Below are 27,579 nucleotides of genomic sequence, written 5' to 3' on the forward strand. Positions count from 1 at the left end.
CAAAAGTGTCAGCAGTCTCGGGAATAATTCCCGCTTCTTTTCAATCTGTGCGAGTGCTGCTAGTTTCTCAGATGGACTTGATTTTCTTCTGCGTCATTCAAAGTGAGGTTTCGTTCTGCGAATTCAATTCAAAGTTCAATGACATAAGGCCACAGCTGTTATGAAATCATCAGTAATGTAATGATCATTGTGATTTCATTTGTCGTTTCCGTTTATGCAATTTAATAACTATTTTATATTTTAAGGAAATTATAATAATAATAATTATTATTTTGGGGCTACGCATATTTTTTTCTAAACCAATTTTTAACTATTGTAACCTAAACGTGACCCTACCTAACCTAACCTTACCGGAAATGGTTCGTGGGGCTATGCGTCGATGGTTTGTGGGGCTACGTAGGTATTTTTGGGTGCAGTGGCGTGGAAACACTGCATGCCGAGTACGGTAGTGAAACTGTGACCGCCATTTTGCATGTTACCGAAGGCAAAAAGAAACGATGAAAACTTACTCGATATGTCGCAAACAGAGCTTATTTCCCTGAAATGAGCAAAATGCCGCCTTCGGCAATGGTTCTCAATGCAGAATACGTAAGTACGAATATTCAAATGAAATGAATAGCAAATTTCAGCCGTTTGTCCGATACGAGAAATTTACTTCGGATCAATACTTGATCTTTGTTGTGTACTTTCTACTGAATTTCGGAACCGTAGTTACATGTCATACACGTAGTTGTTTACATCTTACATATGGTGGTAGATGAGATCAAGAATTCACAGGTGTCATTGTATTTTATTAACAACCTATATTAACAACCAATAATTTGTGTTAATTATGTTATGTGTTACGTGTTAATAATGATTTGTGTGAGTGTGTGTGTGTGTGTGTGTGTGTGGTGTTTATATTGTGTAGTAGTTGTGATGTGTTTGTGTTTATATTGTGTTATAGTTGTGATGTGTTTGTGTGTGTCTTGTGTAGTAGTTATGCTGTCTAATGTGTTTGTGTTCGTCTTGTGTAGTAATTGTGCTGTCTAATATGTTTGTGTTTGTCTTGTGTAGTAGTTCCTCCATTCATATTGGGGGTTAGGCGTAGAGCTGACAACTCTGCACTGTAAAAAGACATGTCAAGAAACAGAAATATAAGGCCATGGATGTTCCCAAGGTAAAATATTCCGGAGGTAAAATAGTCCTCCGTTCGGATCTCCGGGTGGGGACTACTTTGGGAGGTCCCTGGACTAAGGATAAGATCTACGTTAGGAATAAGGATATTAAATTAGGCACCTGGAATGTTCTGAGCCTTTACCGGCCTGGGGCATTTCAGTGTACAGTTAATGAGATAGTGAAGTATAAATTAGATGTAGTAGCTGTCCAGGAAGTTAGGTGGCCAGGAGAAGGGAATTGTAAAACTAAAAATTATACTTTTTTCTATGGTGGTACTGAAAATCATAATTTTGGAACAGGCTTTTTCATAAATAATAGAATTATCTCGGCTCTTAAAACAATAGAATTTATTAATGATAGGATATCATATGCAGTTTTACAGGGTAGGTGGTGTAAAATTATTTTAATAAACATACATGCACCAACGGAAGATAAAGATGATAATACTAAAGATGATTTTTATACAGAGTTAGAACAGGTCTTTGATAAATTTTCCCAGTATGATATGAAAATTCTGTTAGGTGACTGTAATGCACAGATTGGCAAAGAAGAGACATTTAAACCCACGATTGGTAAAGAAAGTCTTCATGAATTAAGTAATGATAATGGTATAAGATTGATTACTTTTGCAACCTCAAAGAATTTAATTGTGAAAAGTACCACTTTTAAACATAAAGATATCCATAAATATACCTGGTCTTCTCCAGATGGTAAAACTCATAATCAGATAGATCATATTCTCATTGATAAGAGAAGGCATACTAGTATAATTGACGTTCGTACACATAGAGGTGCTGACTGTGCCAGTGACCATTATTTAGTAATTGCTAAATTAAGACAAAGACTCTCAGTGATAAATCATAATCAACAAAATCTAAAAGTTATAAAATTTGATACAGGAAAGTTTGCTGATGAAAGAATTAAGAAAGATTACCAAATTAAACTGTCAAATAGATTTGATGTTTTGCAGGATTTAAATGATGATGAAAATATAAATGAAACAGACGTAAATAAGAATTGGGAGCACATACGTAATGCAATAGAATCAGCAGCTAAAGAAAGTATAGGATACCATAAACCAAGAAAAAGTAAGCCATGGTTTGATAATGAATGTCATAATCTAATAGAAATAAGAAATCAGGCTAGACTTAGGTGGTTAAATAACATGGATGATACAAATCTAAGCAATTATAATAGAATAAAGCGAGAAGTTAACCGCACGTTTAGAAGTAAAAAAAGAGATTACTTGAAAAGCAAAATTAACGAAATTGAAACAAACAGCAAAAATAAAAATATCAGAGATTTATATAAAGGTGTAAATGAATTTAGAAAGGGGTGGCAACCTAAAGTAGACTTGATAAAAGATAAAGACGGTGATTTTCTAGCTGACCCAAGCGATATTCTAAATAGATGGAAGAACTACTTTAATGACCTTTTAAATGTCCATGTAGGAGATAAATCAGAAGTAAATGAAGTACACACAGCAGAACCTTTAGTTCCAGAACCTAACTTGACTGAAGTTAAAGATGCTATTAAAAGGCTAAAGAATAATAAAGCACCTGGCATTGATTTAATACCAGCTGAGTTAATTAAATATGGTGGAAATTCATTAATATGTCAAATTCATAAATTAATTTGTTTAATATGGAATAAAGAAGAAATCCCTCAACAGTGGAAAGAATCCATTATTGTTCCTGTGTTTAAAAAAGGTGATAAAATGAACTGCAGTAATTACCGTGGAATTTCTCTACTCTCAACAACATACAAAATATTGTCTAACATTCTTTTAACAAGACTAACCCCATATGCTAATGAAATTATAGGTGATTATCAATGTGGATTTAAACGTAACAGATCAACTACAGATCAAATTTTTCACATCAGACAGACACTTGAAAAAAAGTGGGAATATAATCAAAATGTCCATCAGCTATTCATTGATTTCAAAAAAGCATATGATTCGGTCAAAAGAGATAAATTATATAATATATTAGTAGAGTTTGGAATACCTAAGAAGCTTGTTAGTATGATAAAAATATGCACCAGTGAAACAGAAAGTAAAATTCGTGTGGGTAATAATATGTCTGACAAATTTACAATTCATAATGGGTTAAAACAAGGAGATGCATTATCTCCATTGCTCTTTAATTTTGCCTTAGAATATGCTGTAAGGAAGGTAAGAGAAACTAAAGAAGGACTAAAATTAAATGGTGTGACTCAGTTGTTAGCATATGCAGATGATGTAGATTTACTGGGGGATGATGTGAATACAATTAAGAATAATGCTAAAATATTTTTCAAAACTGCTAAAGAGATAGGTTTGGAAGTTAACAAAGAGAAAACTAAATATATGCTTACAGGCCGAAACCAAGTGTTAGGTAATAATCAAAATCTAATTATTGATAACAACTCGTTTGAACCAGTTTCCAAATTTAAATACTTAGGAGTAATATTAACAAATGAAAATTATATTAAAGAGGAAATAAAAAGTAGGCTTAATTCAGGAAATGCATGTTACTTCTCTCTTCACAAACTTTTGTCTTCTCGTTTAATATCTAAGAAACTAAAAGTTAAAATATACAAAACAGTAATTTTGCCTGTAGTATTATATGGATGTGAAACTTGGTCCCTTACATTGAAAGAGGAACATAAATTGAGAGTATTTGAAAATAAGATCCTTAGGAAAATATTTGGACCTAAAAGGGATGAGGAGACAGGTGAGTGGAGAAGGTTACATAATTTAGAACTACATAATTTGTACTCATGTCCAGATATTATTAGAATAATTAAATCAAGAAGACTTAGGTGGGCAGGCCATGTGGCACGAATGGGAGAGGAAAGAGGAGTTTACAGAATTCTTGTTGGGAAACCTGATGGTAAGAGACCTGTAGGAAGGCCAAGACGAAGATGGAGGGACAACGTTGAGATGGACCTAAAGGAAATCGGTAGGGATGGGAAACAGTATATAGATCTTGCTCAAGATAGGGACAGATGGAAGGCCTATGTTGCTGCAGCCATGAACCTTCGGGTTTAAGAAGGCTAGAGAGTTAGTTAGTTAGTTAGTCTGAGATTCAGTTTCACATTTTGTGTAGTTGGCGAGGTTTCTGGTGCTACACATATAAATTTGCATAAGCTATTATTGTCGCATGTACAAACATGACGCACTCTAAAGCCTCTTGCAGACATCACCATCCGTCAATCGCATGGCACCGCGTTTAAAAATAACCACTGATCTTTATGGGTGCTTTCACGCACCGGCCACGATTTCTAGGCATTAATGCTCCTGTAAACAGGGCGGCCCGCTCCCTCTATACCATAAAGACCAAGCACAGTGTTTCCAAAGCTATGGAAACCTAACCAATACCGATTTTTTGCAAAGGACTTCTAACGGATGTTGTAGTTCTATTCCGACATTTCAGAGCCTTTTTCTGTCACAGGAAGACCCTAGTTTGCTCTTCGTATCTGTTTTTCTTTTTGTCGAGAGCTCATTTATACCTTTGGGCGGACTAACTTCATGCTCTTTAAAGTTTATAGGAATTCATCAAACTTCGCCTGTCGTTAGTGCTGATTTCTGCCGTAAATATTGTTAGTGTTGATCTACTTTCGAAACAAGAGCTGTTATTTTGAGTTCCTATTTTAAGTCCACTTTATGCATAGATTGGAGCCACAGTTTAAAGTGGGATCTGAACCACTATGAGCCTCCACCGGGTAACGAACTTGGGACCCCTTGATTACAACGCGACGACGCTACCACTGCGCCATCGAAGAGGCCTCACAAGGACCGTTGCAAAATGGGGAGGGCTAACTTAACGTTTTTCGAGTTTTCTGCACATGGTAGATGTGAAAGTAGGGTTCCACACGTTATCGATTTTTGTGTTTGGCACCAAGTTATGGCAGGGTCCTCGGTTTGATCCCACTGATTGATTGTTTGATTTGGTTTAATTTCGTTCATTTTTCTGCCACTTTTGGCTAATCGCGGATATGAAGATGAGCGACGATATGATGATTTAGATGAAGGGACACTTACAAATACCACCCATGTCCAGGCTGGGATTCGAACCCGACACCTGCCGTCATAGCACGCTATGCTAAGCACTTCGCCACGGAGGCTCGGTTTGATCCCAATTTATTCCAGATTAACCTATATGAGCATAAAGAGACAAAGTCCGCTCCAGTCGCCTCCCCTTATGATATCCTCCAGCCATGTGAGAGAGTGTGAGTGTAAAATAAAATTATAAATATTTATGTTCGTAAATAATCCTATAACAATGAAACTAACTACCTTGATTACATCCGATGATGGGAATTGGATATTACCTAGCCTTACACGGTCTTTTGGGATTGTACTGTATACTCAAGATGTTTTCAGTGCCTTCTAATATACAATAGTTTTTGACATTTCACAGGCATATTCGCTGCACCATTACAACATAAGTTCATTTATTAACTAAATCTGGTTACTTAATTTGTATAATGGGCAACTGGAGTTATCTAGCACAAGACGAAATACATAGAACATGAAATGCTAGGAACATGATGAGTTATCAAAGTTTGTTAACTTATGGATACAAGTCTGCCCTCTGTAGGACAAAAATGAAAACGGATGTAGCATGTATAAAAAAACTCTTCTATTCAAAAACTATTGGTTGTTATTACAAATTCATCTTGAGAATATTTCTGTTAGTACGGTAATAATGAAATTCCTTCTCTTGGCCACGCAATTACAAGTACAGACACTAGAAAGTAATCAGAGTTCCAACCATAGTAGCAGTGTAATTTAGGAGTCTAATAATATGTCGGTGTTACCTACCGAACCAACTCGGAGAGTGTTACTTGCCGAGGTAATTGAGAGGGTGTTACTTGCCGAAGTGACTAAGAGGGTGTTACTTGCCGAAGTAACTGAGAGGGTGTTACTTGCGGAAGTGACTGAGAGGGTGTTACTTGCGGAAGTGACTGAGAGGGTGTTACTTGCCGAAGTAACTGAGAGGGTATTACTTGCCGAAGTAACTGAGAGGGTGTTACTTGCGGAAGTAACTGAGAGGGTATTACTTGCCGAAATAACTGAGAGGGTGTTACTTGCCGAAGTAACTGAAAGGGTGTTACTTCCGGAAGTGACTGAGAGGGTGTTACTTGCAGAAGTGACTGAGAGGGTGTTACTTGCAGAAGTGACTGAGAGGGTGTTACTTGCAGAAGTGACTGAGAGGGTGTTACTTGCCGAAGTAACTGAGAGGGTATTACTTGCCGAAGTAACTAAGAGGGTGTTACTTGCGGAAGTAACTGAGAGGGTATTACTTGCTGAAATAACTGAGAGGGTGTTACTTGCCGAAGTAACTGAAAGGGTGTTACTTCCGGAAGTGACTGAGAGGGTATTACTTGCAGAAGTGACTGAGAGGGTGTTACTTGCCGAAGTAACTGAAAGGGTGTTACTTGCGGAAGTGACTGAGAGGGTGTTACTTGCAGAAGTGACTGAGAGGGTGTTACTTGCAGAAGTGACTGAGAGGGTATTACTTGCCGAAGTAACTAAGAGGGTGTTACTTGCGGAAGTAACTGAGAGGGTATTACTTGCCGAAGTAACTGAAAGGGTGTTACTTCCGGAAGTGACTGAGAGGGTATTACTTGCAGAAGTGACTGAGAGGGTATTACTTGCAGAAGTGACTGAGAGGGTGTTACTTGCCGAAGTAACTGAAAGGGTGTTACTTGCGGAAGTGACTGAGAGGGTGTTACTTGCAGAAGTGACTGAGAGGGTGTTACTTGCAGAAGTAACTGAGAGGGTATTACTTGCCGAAGTAACTAAGAGGGTGTTACTTGCGGAAGTAACTGAGAGGGTATTACTTGCTGAAATAACTGAGAGGGTGTTACTTGCCGAAGTAACTGAAAGGGTGTTACTTCCGGAAGTGACTGAGAGGGTATTACTTGCAGAAGTGACTGAGAGGGTATTACTTGCAGAAGTGACTGAGAGGGTGTTACTTGCCGAAGTAACTGAAAGGGTGTTACTTGCGGAAGTGACTGAGAGGGTGTTACTTGCAGAAGTGACTGAGAGGGTGTTACTTGCAGAAGTGACTGAGAGGGTATTACTTGCCGAAGTAACTAAGAGGGTGTTACTTGCGGAAGTAACTGAGAGGGTATTACTTGCTGAAATAACTGAGAGGGTGTTACTTGCCGAAGTAACTGAAAGGGTGTTACTTCCGGAAGTGACTGAGAGGATATTACTTGCAGAAGTGACTGAGAGGGTGTTACTTGCCGAAGTAACTGAAAGGGTGTTACTTGCGGAAGTGACTGAGAGGGTGTTACTTGCCGAAGTGACTGAGAGGGTGTTACTTGCGGAAGTGACTGAGAGGGTGTTACTTGCGGAAGTGACTGAGAGGGTGTTACTTGCCGAAGTAACTGAGAGGGTGTTACTTGCCGAAGTAACTGAGAGGGTGTTACTTGCCGAAGTGACTAAGAGGGTGTTACTTGCGGAAGTGACTGAGAGGGTGTTACTTGCGGAAGTGACTGAGAGGGTGTTACTTGCCGAAGTAACTGAGAGGGTATTACTTGCCGAAGTAACTGAGAGAGTCTTACTTGCCGAAGTAACTGAGAGGGTATTACTTGCTGAAATAACTGAGAGGGTGTTACTTGCCGAAGTAACTGAAAGGGTGTTACTTCCGGAAGTGACTGAGAGAGTATTACTTGCAGAAGTGACTGAGAGGGTGTTACTTGCCGAAGTGACTGAGAGGGTGTTACTTGCGGAAGTGACTGAGAGGGTGTTACTTGCAGAAGTGACTGAGAGGGTGTTACTTGCAGAAGTGACTGAGAGGGTGCTACTTGCCGAAGTGACTGAGAGGGTATTACTTGCAGAAGTGACTGAGAGGGTGTTACTTGCCGAAGTGACTGAGAGGGTGTTACTTGCAGAAGTGACTGAGAGGGTGTTACTTGCAGAAGTGACTGAGAGGGTATTACTTGCAGAAGTGACTGAGAGGGTATTACTTGCAGAAGTGACTGAGAGGGTGTTACTTGCCGAAGTGACTGAGAGGGTGTTACTTGCGGAAGTGACTGAGAGGGTGTTACTTGCAGAAGTGACTGAGAGAGTCTTACTTGCCGAAGTAACTGAAAGGGTGTTACTTGCGGAAGTGACTGAGAGGGTATTACTTGCAGAAGTGACTGAGAGGGTATTACTTGCAGAAGTGACTGAGAGGGTGTTACTTGCCGAAGTGACTGAGAGGGTGTTACTTGCCGAAGTGACTGAGAGGGTGTTACTTGCAGAAGTGACTGAGAGGGTGTTACTTGCCGAAGTAACTGAGAGAGTCTTACTTGCCGAAGTAACTGAGAGGGTATTACTTGCGGAAGTGACTGAGAGGGTGTTACTTGCCGAAGTGACTGAGAGGGTGTTACTTGCGGAAGTGACTGAGAGGGTGTTACTTGCCGAAGTGACTAAGAGGGTGTTACTTGCCGAAGTGACTGAGAGGGTGTTACTTGCAGAAGTGACTGAGAGGGTGTTACTTGCCGAAGTAACTGAGAGGGTATTACTTGCAGAAGTGACTGAGAGGGTGTTACTTGCCGAAGTGACTGAGAGGGTGTTACTTGCCGAAGTGACTGAGAGGGTGTTACTTGCGGAAGTGACTGAGAGGGTGTTACTTGCCGAAGTGACTGAGAGGGTGTTACTTGCGGAAGTGACTGAGAGGGTATTACTTGCAGAAGTGACTGAGAGGGTATTACTTGCAGAAGTGACTGAGAGGGTGTTACTTGCCGAAGTGACTGAGAGGGTGTTACTTGCGGAAGTGACTGAGAGGGTGTTACTTGCGGAAGTGACTGAGAGGGTGTTACTTGCCGAAGTAACTGAGAGGGTATTACTTGCCGAAATAACTGAGAGAGTCTTACTTGCCGAAGTAACTGAGAGGGTATTACTTGCTGAAATAACTGAGAGGGTGTTACTTGCCGAAGTAACTGAAAGGGTGTTACTTCCGGAAGTGACTGAGAGGGTATTACTTGCAGAAGTGACTGAGAGGGTGTTACTTGCCGAAGTAACTGAAAGGGTGTTACTTCCGGAAGTGACTGAGAGGGTATTACTTGCAGAAGTGACTGAGAGGGTGTTACTTGCCGAAGTAACTGAGAGGGTGTTACTTGCGGAAGTGACTGAGAGGGTGTTACTTGCCGAAGTAACTGAGAGGGTATTACTTGCTGAAGTAACTGAGAGAGTCTTACTTGCCGAAGTAACTGAGAGGGTATTACTTGCCGAAGTAACTGAGAGGGTGTTACTTGCCGAAGTAACTGAAAGGGTGTTACTTCCGGAAGTGACTGAGAAGGTATTACTTGCAGAAGTGACTGAGAGGGTGTTACTTGCCGAAGTAGCTGAGAGGGTGTTACTTGCGGAAGTGACTGAGAGGGTGTTACTTCCGAAAGTGACTGAGAGGGTATTACTTGCAGAGGTGACTGAGAGGGTGTTACTTGCCGAAGTAACTGAGAGGGTATTACTTGCCTAAGTGACTGAGAGGGTGTTACTTGCGGAAGTGACTGAGAGGATGTTGCTTGCCGAAGTAACTGAGAGGGTATTCCTTGCCTAAGTGACTGAGAGGGTGTTACTTGCGGAAGTGGCTGAGAGGATGTTGCTTGCCGAAGTAACTGAGAGGGTGTTACTTGCGGAAGTGACTGAGAGGGTGTTACTTCCGAAAGTGACTGAGAGGGTATTACTTGCAGAGGTGACTGAGAGGGTGTTACTTGCCGAAGTAACTGAGAGGGTATTACTTGCCTAAGTGACTGAGAGGGTGTTACTTGCAGAAGTGACTGAGAGGATGTTGCTTGCCGAAGTAACTGAGAGGGTATTACTTGCCTAAGTGACTGAGAGTGTGTTACTTGCGGAAGTGACTGAGAGGATGTTGCTTGCCGAAGTAACTGAGAGGGTATTACTTGCCTAAGTGACTGAGAGGGTGTTACTTGCGGAAGTGACTGAGAGGATGTTGCTTGCCGAAGTAACTGAGAGGGTGTTACTTGCGGAAGTGACTGAGAGGGTGTTACTTCCGAAAGTGACTGAGAGGGTATTACTTGCAGAGGTGACTGAGAGGGTGTTACTTGCCGAAGTAACTGAGAGGGTATTACTTGCCTAAGTGACTGAGAGGGTGTTACTTGCAGAAGCGACTGAGAGGATGTTGCTTGCCGAAGTAACTGAGAGGGTATTACTTGCCTAAGTGACTGAGAGGGTGTTACTTGCGGAAGTGGCTGAGAGGATGTTGATTGCCGCAGTAATTGAGAGGGTATTACTTGCCTAAGTGACTGAGAGGGTGTTACTTGCGGAAGTGACTGAGAGGATGTTACTTGCCGAAGTAACTGAGAGGGTATTACTTGCCTAAGTGACTGAAAGGGTGTTACTTGCGGAAGTGACTGAGAGGATGTTGCTTGCCGAAGTAACTGAGAGGGTATTACTTGCCTAAGTGACTGAGAGGGTGTTACTTGCCTAAGTGACTGAGAGGGTGTTACTTGCGGAAGTGACTGAGAGGATGTTACTTGCCGAAGTAACTGAGAGGGTATTACTTGCCTAAGTGACTGAAAGGGTTTTACTTGCGGAAGTGACTGAGAGGATGTTGCTTGCCGAAGTAACTGAGAGGGTATTACTTGCCTAAGTGACTGAGAGGGTGTTACTTGCGGAAGTGACTGAGAGGATGTTACTTGCCGAAGTAACTGAGAGGGTATTACTTGCCTAAGTGACTGAAAGGGTGTTACTTGCGGAAGTGACTGAGAGGATGTTGCTTGCCGAAGTAACTGAGAGGGTATTACTTGCCTAAGTGACTGAAAGGGTTTTACTTGCGGAAGTGACTGAGAGGATGTTGCTTGCCGAAGTAACTGAGAGGGTATTACTTGCCTAAGTGACTGAGAGGGTGTTACTTGCGGAAGTGACTGAGAGGATGTTACTTGCCGAAGTAACTGAGAGTGTATTACTTGCCTAAGTGACTGAAAGGGTGTTACTTGCGGAAGTGACTGAGAGGATGTTGCTTGCCGAAGTAACTGAGAGGGTATTACTTGCCTAAGTGACTGAAAGGGTGTTACTTGCGGAAGTGACTGAGAGGATGTTACTTGCCGAAGTAACTGAGAGGGTATTACTTGCCTAAGTGACTGAAAGGGTGTTACTTGCGGAAGTGACTGAGAGGATGTTGCTTGCCGAAGTAACTGAGAAGGTATTACTTGCCTAAGTGACTGAAAGGGTGTTACTTGCGGAAGTGACTGAGAGGATGTTACTTGCCGAAGTAACTGAGAGGGTATTACTTGCCTAAGTGACTGAAAGGGTGTTACTTGCGGAAGTGACTGAGAGGATGTTGCTTGCCGAAGTAACTGAGAGGGTATTACTTGCCTAAGTGACTGGAAGGGTGTTACTTGCGGAAGTGACTGAGAGGATGTTACTTGCCGAAGTAACTGAGAGGGTATTACTTGCCTAAGTGACTGAAAGGGTGTTACTTGCGGAAGTGACTGAGAGGATGTTGCTTGCCGAAGTAACTGAGAAGGTATTACTTGCCTAAGTGACTGAGAGGGTATTACTTGCGGAAGTGACTGAGAGGGTGTTACTTGCCGAAGTAACTGAGAGGGTATTACTTGCCTAAGTGACTGAAAGGGTGTTACTTGCGGAAGTGACTGAGAGGATGTTACTTGCCGAAGTAACTGAGAGGGTATTACTTGCCTAAGTGACTGAGAGGGTATTACTTGCGGAAGTGACTGAGAGGATGTTACTTGCCGAAGTAACTGAGAGGGTATTACTTGCCTAAGTGACTGAAAGGGTGTTACTTGCGGAAGTGACTGAGAGGATGTTGCTTGCCGAAGTAACTGAGAAGGTATTACTTGCCTAAGTGACTGAGAGGGTATTACTTGCGGAAGTGACTGAGAGGGTGTTAGTTGCCGATGTAACTGAGAGGGTATTACTTGCCTAAGTGACTGAAAGGGTGTTACTTGCGGAAGTGACTGAGAGGATGTTACTTGCCGAAGTAACTGAGAGGGTATTACTTGCCTAAGTGACTGAAAGGGTGTTACTTGCGGAAGTGACTGAGAGGATGTTGCTTGCCGAAGTAACTGAGAGGGTATTACTTGCCTAAGTGACTGAGAGGGTATTACTTGCGGAAGTGACTGAGAGGATGTTACTTGCCGAAGTAACTGAGAAGGTATTACTTGCCTAAGTGACTGAAAGGGTGTTACTTGCGGAAGTGACTGAGAGGATGTTACTTGCCGAAGTAACTGAGAGGGTATTACTTGCCTAAGTGACTGAAAGGGTGTTACTTGCGGAAGTGACTGAGAGGATGTTATTTGCCGAAGTAACTGAGAGGGTATTACTTGCCTAAGTGACTGAAAGGGTATTACTTGCGGAAGTGACTGAGAGGATGTTACTTGCCGAAGTAACTGAGAAGGTATTACTTGCCTAAGTGACTGAAAGGGTGTTACTTGCGGAAGTGACTGAGAGGATGTTACTTGCCGAAGTAACTGAGAGGGTATTACTTGCCTAAGTGACTGAAAGGGTATTACTTGCGGAAGTGACTGAGAGGATGTTGCTTGCCGAAGTAACTGAGAGGGTATTACTTGCCGAAGTAACTCAGAAGGGGAAACATAAACCAACCTGAGCCAAATCAAACACCATCCAACCTGCACCAAAACATCTTAACCGATCCAATCCATTCCTCCGCATTTCTCTCCTCTTGTTACTAATAGTGACTTCACACATTGTGTGTACGAAATATCACCAACCTCTGAAAACCACAATATATTTCACAATTCTCTCAAATCGAATTTAAATTTTCTTCCAATCATCCAAATACACATCTAAGTTTACTTAACCAAACTAACCAAAGCGAACTTTTAGCTAAACCCGATCTAATTTAAGTCAACACGTAAAATTCTATAATCCTGAAGTTAACGCGTCCTATTTTAAACCTTGTTGCAAAATATAGCACTGACAAAAACGTTTACCGCAGAAACCAGCAATAACGTAGCACTAGTTATTGACCAAATTTTGATGAGTTTTCTGGACAAGTGGTGAGCTAACTTCGCGGATCAATTTTTGATCCCTCCGTAACAAAAATGGACCAATCACAAACTTACAATGCTCCTGCACATATAAAAGCACTCGTTCCTAATTTGACATTATTCATTGCCTATTTTTCTAAATCTAACAGTATATTTCAAGGGGTCCCGGGTTCGATTCCCGATGGAGGTACATAGTGGTTCGGATCCCACTTTAAACTGTAGGTCCAGTCCCGATTAGCCTTACTGTGCATAAAGTGGACTTAAAACACCAACTCAAACTCATATTTCTAGAGACTAGATGACAACCAGCAGCTAAACTAACAAAAATTAAAAGGTTCACCAGAAAATTAGTAAAGTGATGTTTCTTAGAAATGCGTTAGAACATGTGTTCCTATTTTAATTTTTCGTATTTTGAACGGTATTCTACAACTTTTGTTTAATCGCAACGACCGAAACACAAACCTGGAGTCTTTGAGTCGACCACTGAACGGGCTTCACAACTAGACAGCTCTTAGAACATGGCATAAAGGATAGATTAGATATTTATTGGATGAAGCCAATTAAGATTGCATACCAATTCACAGATATGCGTGTTGGAATTAAAATTCAATTTGCTCAGATAAAACCATGGGTGTCTGCAGAGATGATCAAGTGATGATCACTTGACACACCTGGAATAAAAATTGCTATTTCTTCTTCACTTTTCCCTTTATTTGTATCTTTATTCTGTTGTCCTTTTCTTGTATCTTCTCTTTCTAACTTTTCTTTCCTCTTTTCTAGTCTTAGCATAATTTTGTTCGGGCTAACTTACTCTCTTCTTGATAATTTATTTTTCTATAGTTTTTCTTTCCAATTTCTGTCTCCCTTAATTGTTTATGGTCACACTTCCCCCCTCTATTTTGCCCCTTCTCTTTCCCCCTTCTCTCTGCCTATCTTCTACATCTCACTATTTTTCTTTCTCATTCTCATTATGTCTCACTTATCTGTCTGTTCTCTCGATTCTTTTCTCTCTCTCTCTCTCTCTCATTTTCTATCGTCTCTTTAATAGCTTTTTGTCTCTCATTTCAAACATTTATATCTTCTGACGACACTAAATATGACGTCACATGTCACATTTAGGGCAGAAATTTTCGATTTTACATTTCCTTTCATTTTCTTCCGTTCCATTTTTTTAGGATCAACACTTTTTTTATTAAGTTAACATCTATTTTTAGTTGAGGTTGGAGATATTTCCCAAGAATATAACACATCATTACTGATCACTTCGTCTTAACAACATATAACCCCATTCTTTTTCGCCATTCTTACTAGAAGTTTCCCCGCACTTTCATACCTGATAAATGTTATAATAAAGCTCAGTCATTGCCTGGATGTTGCCCGTCTCATGGTTTCTTCCCAGGAAGAAAGCCAGAATGAATAATGGCCTCCAAGGTAATATATATACGACACATTTTACATTCTGCTCAGCTCCCTACACACATAGGCCAATGCAGCCGTTAATCAGCACCATCTTGCGGGAAAGACAGGAACGACGAGGCAGACGCGAAATAACAGCCGGTGTCTCCCCTCAGTCAATTTCTTACTCCTTTTTCTTGTCAAGGTGATTTTTTTTTTATTCTTGCCGCATACGCTTTCGAGATAACTGTGCACATCACTTGCCAGGATTTCATTTTCGTTCGTCTACGTAACCGTTTACAAAAAACTTTGTGTTAAGTTGAATTTATTTTCAGATAAACGAATCGGGACTGGACTCATAGGTGATGGCAGAAAATTTTCAAAAGGGGAGGGAATGTCAAAAACAAAGTTGAATTTTGAAGCAGAATACACCTACATTTAAACGCGTGTGACGTTATGTTTTCAGGTCACCGTAAAAATGAAAATTATAGGTGCAACTTTTGTCCTAATCGCGACGATGAGGATTATATGAAATTAATGAAGGGACATCACACAGTCATCCTCAAACTAGGACTCGAACTTGGAACCTGCCGAAGCGAGACGGCTGTTTTGAAGCGGGATCCAAACCACTGTGCAATCTGCCTCCGCGGAGAATCGAACCCGGGAGTCTTTGCTTACAATGGCTGATTGACTGATTTTACTCCGCTTCCCTGCCACTTTTGGCTAATTGCGAAAGATGAGTATGAGTGTCGATTCTTGAGTTTTAAGTCCACTATATGCACAGGTAGGCTAGTCGTGACTGGACCTATAGTTTATAGTGTGCTTCCACCGGTTATCGAACGCGGGACCCCTTGCCTTGTAATGATCCCTTGACTACAAAGCGGTGATGTTACCACTACGCCATCTGGGACAGCACTGACGAAGGGACTCTCGCAAAGAAAACCCATGTCCAGGCCAGGATTCCAACCCGGGACCCCCGACGAAGTAACGCTATGTGATATACCTCGGTCAGGATAACAACCAGCGCGGGGACTACCTTTATGGCAGTCACCCGCTTTTCCTCCTTTTTGTACGAAGTAACTTGCAATCAAACAGCCAATTAGACCTACCGCTGTTTACTGTTTGAGCAACAGGCGGCAATCTTAGAATCCCTCCTCCACGAAACAGTCAGCATGAAATAACCGTTCTGAGCTGTGAATGGGTGCCGGGAGATAGCGTGGCCGGACTAACTACTTCGCCACGGAGGTCAATTTTTTTGCTTACAAGGCGACAGTGTTAACCACTACGCTATCGTGGAGGCCTTTGTTCCTTTTTCTGGCCTTACAACGGAAACAATAAATTGAGAGTGTACTTTTTGTTTCCCCCTCCTTCTAACTTCAATGGGTTTGCTGTAGGTTACTTGAAATATCACCCCATAAGATCTATATTGCAGTATGCGTGTTTGTGTTAGATTCGGGTTAAAAATCAAGCTGCTCAAGCTTCGCAGTCCCATCACCATTACAACAGCGTATTGAATTGCAGCTGTCCTGGAAACCCATTTGCCCCTTTTCGTTCCGTCTACGTTCTCCACGTCCGCCGCGCGTCTGGGATTCGGTATCCATGGCAACGGCGTTCTTTTTCGCCTGCGGGTATCGGCACAGCTAGCTGTTGTTGTTAATTGGAAGCCCAGGAAGACGACAGGCGATTGTCTAATCGCAGGCATCCGGCGCAATGGTTGCAGCCAACCTCGGCGTCGACACATGAGCAGCGAACCGACGCATCGAAGCGCCGCTTTGACGGGCGATTGTGGAATTGGCGGCAGGAATTCCCTTCCTTTATTCTCTACCTCCTGCCTCAGTGGCGCCAGTGGTGTACGATTTTTATGTCAATTTAAGTTACCCAATAGTTGTAAATTAGCTTACTTTTATGTGTGCCGAGTCTCGTACCTGTCCCCCATATCCGTTTCATACGTGCACGGAAGTGTTTTGTGGCGCCTGACGCATAGGCATCGATAGGGATAGCTTAGGCCAGTGGTTCCCACTCAACCTTCGTGAGCTCGCGGCCCGGTAACTTAGTTTGGTCGATGCTCCGATCCCAACAATATTACTCTTAAATAGCTTTCTAATGTTTCAAACTTGATACGTTAATTAATATGTGCCATTGAAATTTAATATTAATCAATAAATTATTGCATAATCATAGAGAATATTAGTTCGATTAGGTTTGTTGGCAAACATAAGATTTCGTTCAAATTTGTTGACAACGACTGGATCTAATGGGATCTTTTAGTATCCTCGTCCAATATCATTAATTTAATTTGATAAGTGTCCATTTTCATTGCAATGTTCCATTTCGGACACCGAGAAATTCAAATTAATCAGAATATTTCCACTTCAATATATTTGTTTATGAAAATTGCTGTTGCGTTGTCGTTGAATTTCGTTTTCACGCTAACATTATTCCAAACATAACAATATCTACCCTGTATATACGTAGCCGTACGTCAGAAATCCGCAATTGCCACCGACATTTGATTTTTACGTAGGGAAACGTACTGCAAGTGATGGTATGCTACGAAAAGAGTACCAGCAGAGACGCAGGCAGTATGAATACTGACCTCACACCTTCCCTTCAAGTCACGCTTGTAACACCGTGCGCATAGTTGCTTACACAATTTCAGAAGGCAATCAAATCTCAACGTATGATCTTCTGTAGGGTTTGTGTTGTGTCCTGCCCAAGTGTGTTTGTCAATGTCCTTTCATCAATTTTATCTTAATCATCTTCCATCCCCATCTTCGCGAGCAGCCATCCTCATCTTCGCGATTAGACATCCTCATCTTTGCGATTAGAGATCCTCATCTTCGCGATTAGACATCCTCATCTTCTCGATTAGACATCCTCATCTTCGCGATTAGACATCCTCATCTTCTCGATTAGACATCCCCATCTTCGCGATTAGACATCCTCATCTTCGCGATTAGACATCCTCATCTTCGCGATTAGACATCCTCATCTTCGCGATTAGACATCCCCATCTTCGCGATTAGACATCCTCGTCTTCGCGATAAGCCATCCTCATCTTCGCGATTAGACATCCCCATTTTCGCGATTAGACATCCCCATCTTCGCGATTAGACATCCTCATCTTCGCGATTAGACATCCCCATCTTCGCGATTAGACATCCTCATCTTCGCGATTAGACATCTCCCATCTTCGCGATTTGACATCCTCATCTTCGCGATTAGACATCCTCATCTTCGCGATTAGACATCCTCATCTTCGCGATTAGCCAAAAGTGGCAGAAAGGCAAAGTAAAATAAAACAAATCTACTCAATTTGACGGTTCTGCAATGTACACAGAATTTGTCCAGAGGAACACGTACTCTAGCGAATAGCATTTACCTTTTGATTACAAACTAAAAACATTACCAGTTTGTCGCGTGATTGCATATACACAGGGTTCATAGTCTAACCATAGTCTAAACAAAGCCTCAACGAGAAAAATCCCTATTAAGAAAAATTGTTCGCCTCTCTGTCCTACGCGCGATGTGAAATTTTGTGGGTTATGCACGGCACGGCGATATCTTGCATATACGCTATAAGCACAGATTCGTACTTTAGCTGTGCTCTAACTCTCTGGCTTTGCATATTGGAAAAGTTTATATACACAAGAATGGAAGATTTCCACCTGTCCGTATTCTTTGTCGGTTTCTTTTAAGTCTATCGCAACATTGCCCTTTCATCTTCGTTTAATCTTCCAGCAGGTCACCGACCACTAGGTTTCCCAACAAGGATCCCGCAAAACCTTCTTTCCTCTCGTATTCATGTCACATGGACGTCTCCAGATGTCTTCATTTATTTTATAATTATTAAATTAATATTTATCTCTCTTTCTTCCAGAGTCCGATATTCCTATGGTGGGCAACGTGTTCAGTTTTGTTTTAACCAAATACCCTCCTGAGTGGCGATGGTCGCTTATCAAGGTAAGTATTGGCTTAGTAATACTGAGTTTAAAGCTGTGTCTTATATTTAGCTTCAGGCTGGGCACGCTCAACAAACGAAATTTCAGTTTTAAAGCCAAGTTTTTACACCCCGCTATTCGTTTAGCGTTCACTGAACACGAGTTGAGCCATAATTTTATTTAGTCTGATTTTATCAGTTTTAATAGAAGTATTATCATGAGCAAAATTCTGTTTATTAATTAATCAACGTAAATTGTGTTTCGTCAGACGTCATAAAGGTGTCAATTCCTGGAGCTGCTATCCATGTTTGCAGAAACGTGTCACGCACAATGTCACAGCGCAAACCATTGCACCACTTGCATCTTGTAGGCTCGTCCATGTAGATCCAGTGTAGTGATCTTTGTGATCTCCTACGGATATGTTGCTCCTGACAGACGTCCCATCTTGTACCAACCTCTCCTCGTGCCACTTCATAATCCAACGCCTTGTGGTTGTCTGGACGTATCTGCGTTAGGGATTAGGCGGAAAGCTCATTGCAGTAGCCAATAGAATTCGAGCGGTGTTTATAAATCAACCTGTATTAGCTTGAAACTTGATGACTCACTAATTAATTGTAGCTGAAAATTCACACAAAAAAGAAAAATGTGACATTTCATTGAACTTAATTGCCTTCCTTTACTCTACAAGTATTTGCGCTCAGGTGCAAATTTGGTCTTTTGATCTAGATCTCAATAAATATATATATATATATATATATATATATATATATATATATATATATATATATATATATATATATATACCATTTTTACTAACAAGCACTTAAAAATAAGTTGTCGTGCAAATGCTGAACTGACACAGTGTTAACTTATAAGAAATGAGGGCGAATGCCCTCGATTTTCTTTCATCACTAGCTTTACTACATCTGTGGGTAAACACGGAAAAGTGCGCATTCAATGTAAACACAAAACGAGAAAAATCGATGCAAAATGATTACATAATATATTAATATTAATATACTTTTAACATATTAGTTGCTTTCACTCGGGTTTCACACTTGTGATGTTTTACAGTGCATAGACATGCATATTTGAGAAGTTTCGACACATGTCGTCACTGTTATGTGCATATATTTACGTAATGTTTATACACTCGTTCAACTCAAGCCTGTTTCATACATTTATCCTGTTTTTTGTGTCGACATTCAAATATAATCGATATCACTTGACCAAGGACGCTGGTTGGGCGATAATTAATCTCAAAGGACGAAAAAGTTATTATTATTTTTTAAACGTCTCCAACAAAGATTTTAATTTGCGTTTGTATATATTTTCATATCTTTTGTGCTGACCAAAGCTATTTGACAACTGAAGTATATTGTCATTCAATAGTATTAACGTAGATATATAATAATGAAAAATATTCAGAATATTTTGTACTTTACAATCTTTAACAATTAAAAAAAGTAGATAGGATTAAAAAATACTTATACAATTTGATAAAAATGTTAATGTCGTAAGGACTAACCAGAAATAAAAAAAGTAGAGATTTAGTATTAAAATATTGTTTATGTACTTTTCTTAGGGGTTTCTAATGCATATTTATAACAGCTTTGGTAGATGTAAAAACATTTTAAAATCGTTATGAACGTGTAAAAGCTCAGATAGTATTTATGCCGTAATTTAGAGCTCAGTATCCAGTTACAGGAGAATTTTGGTATCTTATATTACGATTCGATGTCTTTTCTATGAAATACATATCCAATTTATTACGATAAAACATTTTCATATTCATAACATACATACTGTAATTCAAATTGAAAATAAAGTCATACAGGTCGTCCGAACTATTTGAGAGCACCGTGCCAATATGGATAGTGTAATAAATTCATATTCTAAATTGGGCCAACTAGTTGATTGGTTGATTTGGTGTTTTAGGTCCACTTTATGCACAGTAAGGCTAATCGGGACTGGGCCTACAGTTTTTAAAGTGGGATCCGAACCATTTGAGCCTCCACCGGCTATCGAACCCGGGATCCCTTGATTACAAGGCGGCGACGCTACCACTACACCATCAGGGAGGCCCTGGGCCAACTAGTGAGACAAAATTAAAGTAATAGCAAACCAATTGAGTTAACATCCTCCCAGTGTGGATGTAGCTTTTTCCATTATACCATTTACATGTTCCATTACGTGTTAACTTTCTATCAAATACTTTTCATAAGTATTTTACAGATTCAATGTTCCCAAGAAGTTTGCTTTCAATATTGTGTGTTTGAATACCGTTTTTAGTTTGAACTTCTGAATAAAATACAGAAAGTTCTATTTACATGTGTGGACATATTTTGTTATATTTAAACCACAGAATAATACAGCGTGGCCACAAAAACATTCCGTGATTATAAACGACCACAAAATTTTAATTATGTATATTACGAAATTTATACCGATACTATTCGAAATAACAGTTCAAAGAATTTTAGCGGATGTGTAATTGTTGGCGTTAACTACAACAATAGATGGCATGACAATAAAAGAATAAAAAAAGGAAAAAAAATTAAAAAATCTTTCGATTGCTAATGTGTTATTGTAAATGGAATTGTTAAAAAACAAATTGTGTAGAGTAGCCTGCAGTTAAACATCCCTAAATCCTCCGTGTCCAAAATCCATCTCGTTGTTCGGAATTTTCTAAATGAGAAATTTGAAGGAAGATGGATTTGGCGCTCCGAAAACAAAGATGCTGTGTTCTGAAAGTGGCCACCGAGGTCCCCTGACTTACCTGTCTATGACTTCTTCTTATGTGGTCACATAAAAGATCTTGTATACGTACCTCCACAGCCTCAAGATTTAGAAGATCTGAAACGTCGTATCATTGCCGCAATCAAGACCGTCACTGTAGATACGTTGGAACGCGTGTGGCATGAGTGGGAATACCGCCTTGATGTTTGCAGCGTGATACGAGGAGAACACATTGAGTTCCACTGAGGTAGGTAGTTAGGTATTAACATTTTTGAGTTTCTGTTTGTAATGGCACCAATTTTATATACCTAGGTAAATATGAATACCGAGAGCGATGCTATATGTGTTTATATTCACGGAAATTTTTTGTGGACACGCTGTATCTTAAAATAATATTATTATTGGTGGTTTTAAATAGTGCAATAAATTGCGAGGTATTTGTTTCAATTACCAATTTGCTCATACACTGTAAAATGACAGTCCAAATAATGAAATAAATATATTCACGTGTTATTTACTCAGACTCGAAGATTTCCTTATATTCTCACAATTTAAATAAATCGCATTGATCATTTTCTTCTGATATGGCAATAGTATTTGTGAAACGTATACGGACAGGCAAAACATATAAACTATTCAAAACCTTCAAACTACCATTTTTTGTGAAGTTAGCGTTAAAATAAATGGGTGATCTTTTCTTACGGAGCAACATAGCGGAAGGTTATAGACAATCTCGTGGAAGAACACAATGACTAAATGCTGCTTGTTGCTTTTGACTATTCGACTTAAAAGAAAGTTATTAATTTTTATCGTTTGACGGATTCGTTGTAACAGTATTTTCAAGGTACGCTTTTGAAATATTTAATGCATATTTTAATTATAACATTTATGATGCAACAATTGATACTGGTTGGCCCCACGTTCGGCGCCACTTGCAACAATTGAAAAGCCGGTAACCTATGGTGAGGACGAACGCGACAGCTCGATCCCCTCGAACGACCAAGACCGGGCGTCGTCGCACAGCCGTTACCTACATGAGAAACCGCATCCCAGAGTTCGGGCCCGACCCTGTGGCCGAGTGGTTAGCACATCGCGCTGCGACGCCAAGGGTCCCGGGTTCGAATCCCGGTCGGGCTTGGTTGTTTGCGAATGTCCATTCATCAATTTCATCATTTCATCACTCATCCCCATCTTCGCAAATTAGCCAAGAGGCACAAAACGCGAAGTAAAATAAACTAAATCAAATCAAATCAAACCAGAGTTCGGGGATACCTATTGATTCCTAAATCTATATTCATGCATAATTGACCCTCACTTCGGTACTTTGCTTAACATGATCGCACCCACGTTCCACTGACCAGTGAGAACGTACATGCGGGTCACGATGGAAGCCAAAATAACTGACGAACTTGTGGGTCAACAGCTCCTCCACTCCGCTGACCAGCGGCTGCGGAACACCCTGTCAAACCAGAAGTCCACCAATCAACAAAATATTATATATATATATATATATATATATATATATATACACACACACACACACACACACACACACACAATAATCATTATGTTTACTTATTACTTTTCAAAGAAACAAACTTTATCAATTACTGAATTTATTTACAACTCAACTCGAAATAACGCAACTCCTAAATATAATACAAAATAAATATTCCTGAATTGTACATCAATTGAAATTTTAAATTTTTGAATCATGGTTGGAGTTCCTAAAATATACAAACTTCTGATCATGACAATTTAAACATATACAGTTTACGGCTGAGGGCTCCAAAAGATAATAACTTTGCTTCAGTTAGTTGGAATATAATTGAATACAGGAATTACCATAAGACATAAGAACACCTTTTTCATCGGCATGCCTTAGTCCGTTAAAGATCTAAAACTGCATTACAATTTCTCGGTTACAACTGATCATATTACGAGACAGCAACTCTACAAAAGGTCGAAGGTCTTACTTTGAATTCAAAAGCTTTACAAAAGGCTGAACCATATTCTTCGTAAAATACTATATTTATGCCTTCATAATTCTTTCGCGCATGAGGTATACTACCCACTTAAGAGCCAACCTCAAAAACATTAGCTAGTGCACAAGGTATACTAGCCACTTAAGAGCCAAACTTAACAGCACTAACATTACATTATGCTACTACAGAATGCACGAGGTATACTACCCACTTAACAGCCAAGCTCAAAAACATTCATAACTAATAACAGGGGAGCCAATCTCTACCCTTTACAAACCATTTTCGGCCACTTGTATTACAAACGCAACTATAGAATTCTCTCAACATAACAAGGGAACCAATCTCAACCCTTTACAACGGGGGAAACAATATCTACCCTTTACAAACACCACCGGTTACTCATATTATAAAAGCAGATCTACAGAATCCACTTAGATAATTCCCTTTTATAAGAAATATACGACCAATGACTTATTATAGCTGACCCAATAATCTGTACCATGACAACCAATAAATGAAACTTTCCCCTTTAACCAAATGATGACGCAAGTATTCACATTCTAATGGACGTGTTATACAGGGTGTCCCACTCGAAGGTAGCCCCAGAAATTGTTGTGTAAAGAGGGTAGGTGGAGAGGAAATGAAACAAAATTCGTACCTGATAAACACAGTCAAAAAAGTTTTGCATCAGGACGGAAAATGACAAAATATATATGAAGCACAAAGTTTTTTGACAATGACAGTGGGAATACAAAAGAAAAGATGAAGAACAAGACATTTTGAATGAAAAGGGAACAAAAAACGTACAATTTTCTCAGAAATGTTTTGGAAACTAAAATGGCAGAATTCATGTTGGAGGTGAAAAAACAAAGAACTGTTACAAGAAGACTGTTCGTCATAGCGGATCCATCAGATACATTGCCTACCACCTGGTGTGTTCTCCCCTGACTGCAAGAAGCTCTTGAACACGATGTGGCATACTGAGGATGAGACGATCAAGCTGATCTTGCGGTAAGCGATCCCATTCGTCCTGTGCCGCAAGAAGAACTTCACGAACATTGGTGAGAGCCAGAGGACGGTTTGCAATGGCATTTTTTAGCATTGCCCATGCATGTTCGATGCAATTCATTTCGGGACTTTGCGCTGGCCAGAGCATGTGACGGATATTCGCCGCCTGCAGATAATCGTGCACCATTTGTGTGCGGTGTGGACGGGCATTGTCATCCACCAAGACAAATTCGTCACCAATTTCCTGATGAAATGGTTCCACAGTCGTCTGGAGAATGTCCCTGACATAACGAACAGCTGTTTGTGTCCCTCTAATTGGAATTAGGGGCGTTCGACGTCCGAGCATGATCCCTGCCCACACCATGATTCCTCCTCCTTGGTATGGATGGACCCCCTGGACACCACGAAGCCCCTCTTGCAGTTCAGGGCCTCGCCACACCCGTCCTCTTCGTGAATCTGGCCTTAGACAGAGCCTACATTCATCGGTGAAGAGCACATGAGAAAAATTATCGAGTCCCAAATTTCGATGTGCACGGGCCCAATGCACACGGTCGCGCCGATGTTGTGGCAATAGGTACTGGCGCCGGAGAGGTCTTCTGGAATGTAAACCACTTCCTCGGAGTGTGTTACAGACAGTTTGGTCTGACACACGCACAGCAGAGGCTGCCTGGAGGGCATGGGTGATGTTCCTTGTCGTCATGGTATTCTGTTGCCGAGCTGATACTCGTTCATAGTGGTCTTGTGCTTGTGGTGTGACCCGTAGACGACCTGTCTGTTAACGATCTGCTACTGTTCCTCTGTCTGTATACCGCCTCCGGGTCCTACAGACATCGCTTTGCGCCACTCCAACAGCCCTAGCTACAGCACATTGTGACATGCCAGTTTGCAGTAGCGTTATGATCCTGGCCTGATCAAACTGCACTATTGTACTCCTAGGTATGCCTTGCACACAGCTGCACTCGCTCGCCTTCGCTAACTGGAAACAAGGACCACCTAACTAACCTTCGCCGACTACCGTGGTGCTATGCTCGGAACACACGCATGCACTTGCTGACTCCGGTAGTCGTCTGGGTGACCAGTATTGCACGTTGACCGCGTTACTTCGCACAATGAGCTCTTCTTCATCGGTTCCTGTCTGCTTTGGCATGTTGCGTATGGTATTTTCATCACTTCTCGGGTGATGCAAAACTTTTTTGACTGTGTTTATATCTGTATATGTGAGAAATGAAATGAAGTCACATGAGGTGCTGGAAATGTCCTCCCCCAGCGTCTAAACACTTTTGAACACGACGTTGCAAGTTTGTGAATGTGTCTGCCAGAACGTCGGATGTCACTGCCTGGATTTCACGGGGGATGTTCTCCCGTAACTCATGGAGGGTGCGTGGTTTGTCACGATAGACCTTGCCTTTCAGGTGACCCCACAGGTAAAAGTCTGTTGGGGGCAAATCCGGTGACCTGTGAGGCCATAATCCTCTTGAAATGACTCTGCCAGGGAAAAAGGATTCCACCTCAGCCATGCTCACTCGAGAAGTGTGGCATGTTGCTCCATCTTGTTGGTGCCAACCGAGTGTCAATTCCTGATCATCCAACTGATTCACGAACTCTCGAAACAGTTCACAGAAAATATGGCGCCAACAACAACGACTCGCAAAACTTGTTTGTTGCTGCCCTTCCTCAACGGCTATGGCGTACAGTGTTGCCGCGTCACCTTTTTCGTAGAATAAATTACATTCTCTCAAAATTTCATCTCAAACGGTCAAATATTTACGCAATGACGTGATTTTTTTCGGTGCTACCTTCGAGTGGGACACCCGTTAGAAAGATCGTAACGTGCACCTTCTGACCAGAATAGTGCTCTGAGTTTAAGGCAACATTTCAAATTTATTTACAGAACCTCCGAAAGATTTAAGTGAAAAAAATTCAAATTTGCAATATTAATTTCAACATTATAAGCGGATTGTAAATCTTTGAAAACTCCAGTTTAATTTTCATGAATGCAAATGGAGTCACATGACCAGCGCTAACTCCAACAGAATTTATAAATGATTAATGAATCTTAGATATAAAAGTTATATAATAATGTATGAATTAAATATTTACAAGCACGCACGGTCCACCTTTATGACTGCACTGACCAGCAATAGTCCTAAAGGTGGCTTCCTGAAAATGTCGGGACATTGCGGAAGGACAGGACTGACCAGCCACTTCCCACACAATACCCGTATTCTCCAAGCCTGGACCCCTACGTGCGAAGTGATTACTTCAAAACCAAAGAAAAGAATTAATTTTGCCGACGAATCGCCTAGTATTTATACTTGCTGGATTGCGTGATTTTCTCCCCCGAACAAAAGATTAGGCCTAACTGAAAGTTATTTTTAGCTACAACAATTACCCCTTCCAAAAGACACACAGATAGAAACACATGCTAAAAATCAAGCGCAGCGCCGAGTGTAAGAAACGGATTGTCGAGACAAAAGAAAATGTAAGATTCAGCTTGGTCTGCGTTCTTTTTCGGCCGGCAGAAACTGCGTTGCTTTGAAAACAAGAAAAATTATACACCCTTAAAAGAAAAATATTTAAAAATACATATACGAGGGCTGACCTAAATTTATCCAAACAACTATCAAAATTTATCGAAATCTCCAGATCGTTACAATGATTTCTAGAAACAGCTTAATTTATTTCTATCATTTAGCGGATCGGGAGCAAAACTTGGTTACCCACACTCCTTTCAAAACTGAGTAAACATTAGATGCAGTTGGGCCTCGCCGATGGCGCAGTGGTAGCGTCGTCGCCTTGTAATCAAGGGGTCCCGGGTTCGATTCCCGGTGGAGGCACATATAGTGGTTCGGATCCCACTTTAAACTGTAGGTCCAGTCCCGATAAGCCTTACTATGCACAAAGTGGACATAAAACACCAACTCAATCAATCAATCAAATTAGATGCAGTTGAGTTGAGTTGGTGTTTTAAGTCCACTTTGTGCACAGTAAGGCTAATTTGGACTGGGCCTACAGTTTAAAGTGGGATCCGAATCACTATATGTGCCTCTACCGGGTATCGAACCTGGGACCCCTTGATTAAAAATTACATGCAGTGACAATTACAGCACAATGGTGAATGAACTTACTTCAGTAGCCGGTGACGGTTAGAAAACCATGGGAACATTTGGCCACCACAATATAATTGGCAAACTTTCACCTGAGTTTTTCTCGGTTTCATAATTTTGAGGGTTATCAAGATTTATTCCCGAGCCGCTCAATTCATGTCGTCGCCAAATATGACTAAACGATTTAATATCCTCAATAGAACTTTCCAGGGTTAAGAAATGGGGATTCTTATAAGATCAAACCACATCGATTAACACGGAGCATCTGCGACT

General features: G+C 40.8%; 1 protein-coding gene across 3 annotated transcripts in view; it reads left to right on the top strand.

Moving 5' to 3' along the window:
- Window positions 1–27,579, top strand: part of LOC145985333 (transmembrane protein 117-like) — a 241,652-nt gene that overhangs the window by 109,771 nt on the left and 104,302 nt on the right. For all 3 annotated transcript variants that reach the window (XM_083119225.1, XM_083119226.1, XM_083119227.1), the window contains exon 4: window positions 18,407–18,489. In XM_083119225.1, coding sequence (XP_082975351.1) covers window positions 18,407–18,489 — 83 coding nt within the window. The remainder of the gene's footprint in view (window positions 1–18,406; window positions 18,490–27,579) is intronic.

The sequence above is a fragment of the Lepisma saccharinum genome, chromosome 3 (assembly GCF_977018435.1).
Source record: "Lepisma saccharinum chromosome 3, izLepSacc3.1, whole genome shotgun sequence".
Taxonomy (NCBI): Eukaryota; Metazoa; Arthropoda; class Insecta; order Zygentoma; family Lepismatidae; genus Lepisma; species Lepisma saccharinum.